The sequence below is a fragment of the Galeopterus variegatus genome, unplaced genomic scaffold (assembly GCF_000696425.1).
Source record: "Galeopterus variegatus unplaced genomic scaffold, G_variegatus-3.0.2 Scaffold2204, whole genome shotgun sequence".
Classification (NCBI taxonomy): Eukaryota; Metazoa; Chordata; class Mammalia; order Dermoptera; family Cynocephalidae; genus Galeopterus; species Galeopterus variegatus.
The window spans coordinates 96,326-103,583 of NW_007728315.1; the positions used below are offsets into that span (position 1 = coordinate 96,326).

The 7,258-nt window shown below is 43.8% G+C and overlaps 1 protein-coding gene across 2 annotated transcripts; it reads left to right on the forward strand.

The window, feature by feature from the left end:
* Positions 1-6: 6 nt before the first annotated feature.
* FST (follistatin) lies at positions 7-6,209 on the forward strand. 2 transcript variants are annotated; one of them, XM_008580923.1, is made up of 6 exons: positions 7-130; positions 1,952-2,143; positions 2,602-2,820; positions 3,162-3,386; positions 4,056-4,286; positions 4,751-6,209. In XM_008580923.1, coding segments are annotated over exons 1-6 (954 nt in total). In that variant the 5' UTR covers positions 7-45; the 3' UTR covers positions 4,753-6,209. The 2 variants fall into 2 exon arrangements, with proteins under 2 accessions (XP_008579145.1, XP_008579144.1); XM_008580922.1 differs by having other exon boundaries at positions 5,023-6,209.
* Positions 6,210-7,258: the final 1,049 nt, after the last annotated feature.

A 7,258-nucleotide genomic window follows, 5' to 3' on the forward strand; every position in this document is an offset into this window, starting at 1 on the left:
CCCGCTCCCCGCGCCGCCGCGCTCCTCGCCCGCGCCTGCCCCAGGATGGTCCGTGCGAGGCACCAGCCCGGTGGGCTTTGCCTCCTGCTGCTGCTGCTCTGCCAGTTTATGGAGGACCGCAGCGCCCAGGGTAAGCGTGGGGAGATGCGCTGGGGAGGTTCGGCGGAGGGCAGGGGCTTCCACTTTTCTCGTCTCCACTGGGTCTGCTCCGTGCTACACGACTCTCGGGAGATGTTGGACCCACTGAACGACTCCGGGATGGAGAGGAGTGGGAAAACAACGCAGTGACACTTTAGGACTGGGAGCGGAGTTTGGAGTTCGCCTATCCTTAAAAAGGCAAGGGAGTGAGCTGGAGTCTCTCAGTAGTTAGGGTTAGATGCTAATTTCTGGCCATGATGACTTGAGAGGTTATCTCCCCAGTTTGGCTCTGAAGAAGGGGACAAGCATCAATAGCCTGGAGATTTCAGTCGACCCATTTGCAATCAACCTCTCTCCCTCCCACATCTTTTGGATACTTTAAAAAATGACCCGGGGGGTTGGGGGAGAGAGACAGTTTTCTTCGGTGGCTGGGGGACGTGTTTTCAGAAACTTTGCCCAAACTTGGAAATGTGGGTGCTGAAAATTTGAGAGGGAAGTAGATTTCTGACTAGTGAGTGTTTCTTCCAACCCCCTCCCCCAACCACGCAAAAAAAAAAAAAGAGAGCCAAATTATTACCCCGGAGTGTTTTAGGTACCTTACGGTTTTTTCCCTTCGCCTCATTCCTCTGACTGTTAACTTTCTGTAAAACAGTGAGCAGCCCACAACTGATTCAAATTCTGAGATGGATTAAGAGCAAATTTCTCAAGTTTGTCTTTTAAAAATAGCTTTGTGTATTTCAATTATTCTTTGGGCAGAATTTTTAAAATATCAATAGTAGCAGCTTGCCGTCCAATTTTTGTTAAAGTCATATTTGATGATTCATGGGAAGTCTTTCTCAACAAAATTCGAACATTAAAAAGGGGGAAGAGGCAGAAATTACTTGAAAAGATTTATTGGACGATATGAGGTAGGTGTATATAACCATGAACTGGTAGGAAGCCTCCCCCCTTCAACGTGTCACTTTCCCTGCTTTAGCGTTCACAGTTAAGTGTTTTGTAAACTCCCTCCTGGACACTGCCCGTCGCCGTCTGCACGGCACTACTCCGGGTTGCCCGCCTTTAGGGGAGAGTCGCTGCATGGGTGCCGGGGACGTGGGCGCCAGGGAAAGCACCCTTGGAGATTTCGAAAGATCGCGGTGGCCTCGGGCGTTCTCCGGGTCTGGCGGATTGCAAAACGGGCCCGTCGGGCGGGCTGCGCCTTGAGGCCGCGCGGGGTAGCGCCGAGCTGGGCCGGCTTGCTTTTTTGCTTTCATTTTTCACAAGTGCCTTTTGCTTGATCTGTTCCTGCGAGTGTGTCTTTCTCTCTCTCTCTCTCTCTCTCTCTCTCTCTCTCACGTTCTCCTACTTTCTTAACCCCTGTCACAAATAATTCCCATACCGACTACATGAAACCAACATGTAAAAACATCCGTCGCATCCTGTTTTTGTCAGGTTCTTTCATCTGCTCTTCGAGTCGCTGCAGGTTATGAAATGGGACGAATAAAAGTAAACAGTCTAGTAAAAGTCAATGCAAGCTGCACGTGTTGTGTCTGGGTCACTGGTAACTGACATTGATATGGCTGGGGCGCTCTGGCTTCTCCCTCTCGCCCTATCTCCCCCTCGCCCACCTCCCACGTCTGTGATCAGGACTCCCCCACCTCCCTTTCGTCACCACTGCACCCCCTTCAATTTATTTTCCGTTTTTCTCCCCGATCTGTCTCTTTCCTTCCTGCACATTCGCCCCCTCCCCATCCTCGCCGGGTCTACTTCGCTCGCCTCCTTCCCCCTACCCCGCTGTCCACTCTTCCACCTCTCCACCCCTGTCTCTTCACAGCTGGGAATTGCTGGCTCCGCCAAGCAAAGAACGGCCGCTGCCAGGTCCTGTACAAGACGGAACTGAGCAAGGAGGAGTGCTGCAGCACCGGCCGCCTGAGCACCTCGTGGACCGAGGAGGACGTGAATGACAACACGCTCTTCAAGTGGATGATTTTCAACGGGGGCGCCCCCAACTGCATCCCGTGTAAAGGTAGGACTTCTCCTCCCCAAATTGCAGGCCCTCAGTAGAGGGCGTCTTACCCTCAGCTTCCCCAGTCCATGGCTGGGGTTTGGGACTAGGAGAGCTTTGTTCCCGGGCTCCCCTTACCTCCCCGCCCCCCGCCTCAGCTGGGTAAGACTTTTGGTCCGAATCCTGCCTGTTGCAGGCTGCTGACAAAACAAGGTCCGCAGAGGTTCCCAGACTTCTGAGCCAAGTGTGGAGGTGAAGCCAGCCATCCTGCACTCCTTGAGAAAGATTTGGGATTGGGGCACAGCCCACGGTCCCCAGCCCTTCGCTCCCTACTAGTCGTCTAGGAGAGAGCCTGGGCCCCTCCAGCGCAAACTCAGGAACTCGGGGCTGCACGATTGCGCAAGGCACGCGCAGCCCTCTTGGCTGAACTACAGGCTGCCTGCCCCTGGTTTTAGTCCATGCCTCTTTCCAACTCACAGAAACGTGTGAAAACGTGGACTGTGGACCCGGGAAAAAATGCCGAATGAACAAGAAGAACAAACCCCGCTGCGTCTGTGCCCCGGATTGTTCCAACATCACCTGGAAGGGTCCTGTCTGTGGGCTAGACGGGAAAACCTACCGCAATGAATGTGCACTCCTCAAGGCCAGATGTAAAGAGCAGCCAGAACTGGAAGTCCAGTACCAAGGCAAATGTAAAAGTAGGTCCTACCCTTCTGGAGCAAGACCCCAGCCCCCTCCTCCAGCTTTGTACCTGAGGTGGAGCCACTGGAAGACCTTGGGGGATGGTGCAGTCCACAGTAAGAGCCTAACAATAATAATAGTGATATCAAATAAAGGAGCTCTTTTCTAACTTCTAAAGACTTATTAAGAAAGCTGAAGAGAACAACCTAGAGTCAGATTTTCTCTTAAAAATCACAGGGCTCCCAAAGTACCTTTTGAAAGCTGGATGCTTCAGCTTTATCATTTCCTTGATAATATCAAATGTTCACCCCCTAAAGACCAGAAGGTGACCATTAATGTGTTTCCCTCTTTGTTTCAGAGACTTGTCGGGATGTTTTCTGTCCAGGCAGCTCCACATGTGTGGTGGACCAGACCAATAATGCTTACTGTGTGACATGTAATCGGATTTGCCCAGAGCCCACCTCCTCTGAGCAATATCTCTGTGGAAATGATGGAGTGACCTACTCCAGTGCCTGCCACCTGAGAAAAGCTACCTGTCTGCTGGGCAGGTCTATTGGATTAGCCTACGAGGGAAAGTGTATCAGTAGGTATTCTGGATTGAGGAAGGCAAAAGAAAAAACAGAGTATTGAAAAGACTAGTTCCAGTGTTAAAACTGTGGGGTTAATAAATAAAGCCCAAGGCCTCCCAAATACATACTTTCACCAGACAGAGGAACACTCTCCAGCTTGGGTAAACTGTTGTGACCACAACATTCCTCCTGGAAATGATTGTCTTCTGAAAGCATTAATGTATATATTCAAATACCAGCAAGAAGCAGTACACAATATTCCATCTTAGCAAACTTAGAACTCGATTTTACACATTTTTTTTAAGTGCCAGACTTGCTGGAAGCAAAAAATAATTACTTAACAGTTCCTAAAATCTGTTATCAGATTCTGGTAATTGATGGAATTCTTTCTTTTTTTAAAAGACCCCACTTTTGGGAAATAAGATAGTTATTTAACTCAAGAATACTGTGAAATCCTCTTCCAAAAAATACTGTTTTTATGCACTAATGTAGTATGTAAGAAACGGGGGGTGGGGAGATTGAGCTACAATTTTATTAGCAAGCCTTTTTGTGTAATATCTCCATTACCTTCATTAGTAAGTAATGAGATATGAATTATAGTTTATTGATACGGGACTAGAGAAAGGGAGACAAAGGAAGAATGGGGAAATCAGTTTACTCATCACGGATCTATTATATCCTAGAAGCAAAGTCCTGTGAAGATATCCAGTGCACTGGTGGAAAAAAATGTTTATGGGATTTCAAGGTTGGCAGAGGCCGGTGTTCCCTCTGTGATGAGTTGTGCCCTGACAGTAAGTCGGACGAGCCTGTCTGTGCCAGTGACAATGCCACTTATGCCAGTGAGTGTGCCATGAAGGAAGCTGCCTGCTCCTCAGGTGTGCTGCTGGAAGTAAAGCACTCCGGATCTTGCAACTGTAAGTGTGATTTTTAACCTTGCTGCAATTTAAGCCTTTCCCAGGCAAGCCCTAGGGAATGTACACTTAAAAAGCACGCAAACCTTCCCACATAAGCCTGTTTCTGTTTAAGTTAGGTAGCTGCTAGATTTCACCGGCAATTCAGTGATCCACAGAAAAACTCTCTCCAATGTTTGCTGGCTGTTAGGATTTATCCAGTGATCATCATCATGGTGTTGCCTCTAAAAACCTGTTTCCAGTTGTTTGCCCCTAATTCTTTTGCTTTAGTAGTGTGCTTTGCTGTTTGCTTTATTAACACTTGAATCTAAACTAACTGCTTCAAAAGTTTTGGGGGTATTTTTCTGAAGACAGTTTTATATTATCACATATGACTGCTGCTTTTAGCAGTTGCCTCTACTAACTCTGAATTAAGGACCCAAAGCAGTTATATCTAGAACACAAGAGCGCTTTTTATCTAATTTCAGGAATCTGCCCGTAAAACCTGAGCCATTGATTCTTCAGAACTTTCTGCAGTTTTTGACTTCATAGATTATGGTTTTTTTTTTTTTTAATTTAAACTTATTGCATAACAGCAGATGCCAAAAACAAAAACAAAAAAGCATCTCACTGCAAGTCACATAAAAATGCAACGCTGTAATATGGCTGTATCAGAGGGCTTTGAAAACATACACTGAGCTGCTTCTGCGCTGTTGTTGTCCATATTTAAACAACAGCTCCCCTGTATTCCCCCATCTAGCCATTTCGGAAGACACTGAAGAAGAGGAAGATGATGAAGACCAGGACTACAGCTTTCCTATATCTTCCATTCTAGAGTGGTAAACCCTCCACCAGTGTTCAATGTTGACATAGCCTTTGGGCAAAAAAAAAGAAAAGAAAAAAAAAAAGAAAAAATATATTGTCCATACTGTAAATAAGTGTATGCTTATTTATTTGGGGGGAAAACTATACATTAAAGGACCTTTGTTCTAAAGCTCTCTCCCAGGCCACCTTGTTACTCATTGGACACGGAGAGGCAGTCATTGTGAGGTCTACTGGATGAGGCCCATAGTTGAGACTTGTAGACATTTATTTATACTGTGTCATGTTTTATAATTTATACATAAAATGTCTGGTTGACTGTACACCTTGTTTTTGAAGAAATTTATTCGTGAAAGGAAGAGCAGTTGTTATTTATTGTGAGGTCTCTTGCTTGTAAAGTAAAAGCTTTTTTTTTGTAAACCATTTAAGTCCATTCCTTACTATTCACTCACTCATCTGTCTCCCTTTATTTCACTATTGTTAGACTCTTCTCCAGTTTTAACAAACTTGCATGTCAGTTTCTGTCATGTTTATTTATTGGATTCTCTGCTGCCTGAGCTGTACATACATGATCCCTCGGGTTTTGTTTACAAGGAATCTTGACTGACCAAAAGGCATTATAACTTTGACTCAAATATAAGGTACAGAGGATATACATCTTTGAGGAAATTCCTACTTCAGTTCTCTTGTTATGATGAAGACATTTGTGAGAGAGGGGATGATAACAATGTTATAATTCTAGTAATATACTTTTAAGATGTTACAGATCCAAAGAATGGAGTGATGTGGGTGTCAGGAAACTAAAGGAAGGCGAAGTCTACATATTCAACCTTTTGTTAGGTGTTTTCTTTAAGCTAGTTGGCTGTACCTTTTAAATTAGTTCTTTTTCAACCAATGTGTCACTAAAAGTTATATCAAAGCTTTATCAGTTCAAGTTTCTTGCTTTTCATAATACTTTTTTCTGATGCAATTTTATATTTTCAAACATGGCAAGTTAAATATAAATTCATTTAAATATATAGTTTTGTACTTTTCTACCATGTAAATGTGCAATGTATATAAAAGTTATAATGTGTATTTGTAAATAAATGATGAGTGAAAAAATAAAAAAATTTTAAAAAGCCAGTGGTCTCAATTCCTGTTGATGCAAAAGAAGTTGTTTGGGCTTTTTAGTAAAAATGCATATGATACATTTGCTGAGGAATATACTTAGCACTGAAATTAAGTGGTCAGGGCAGTAGAAGCTCCAAAGCAAGGTAAGTTATAAATCACCTCAGTGGAGTTTGAAAGATAAAGGGATCTGAGGACCAGCAGCTCCTTGTAGGAATGACATATACCTATCACTAACAACAGAAGGAAGACTGTAGATGTAGGTTCATCCCTACAATGTACCAAGCCTAAAGTTTCCTCTTTCAGTACACCATCTTAGCTGTCTTTAGGTTGCAAGCTCATCGCCATAGCCAAGGACACCCTATGTCCTACTTTCCTCATCTAAATAAAGAGGATCTTAGATCTTTGAAAAAGCAACACACATTACAAGGAAAAGTGAAAACAGACTGGTAATATTTGACAAGCACATTCTAGAAATCACAATATCAACTGCAGAAATAGTCATTATAGTGTTGGAATTCTAAGGAGTTGGTGAAGTGAGGCATGGGGGTGGAGGTGAATCTCCACAATGATGTCCATAGTTCGTAGGAATTAAGTATTGACACTGTCAACGTAAGAGAAAATGTGTCAATATCTTGTGGTTTATGTTAGACACTATTAGAGCCTAAGAATGGCACTGAGGGCATCAACCAGTGGTCCCTGTAGTACATCGTAATACACAGGAATACATAACTAGATCATCAACATAAGTTTTCAATTCATTGTGTGATACATATTCAAAGCCTAAGTATATTAAAAATATCAAAGAAATGCAGGATGTTAAGAAGTGAGGGTTGGGACTGAGAGGGAAAGATCAAAGAACAGTCAATATTACCAACAGTGCTAAACAAATAAATATGTTCTTTCTTTTAAAGACCACAACTCAAGTTCTTTTTAAAAGTTTATCCCTTTTGTGGAAACCCTCTTCAATATGAATAATTATTTTAAATTATCACTAGAGACAGTTGGCTCAACTATGATCACCAAATAAGAAATTTGGTGGAGGCAGAGGAGCCTCTTCAGTA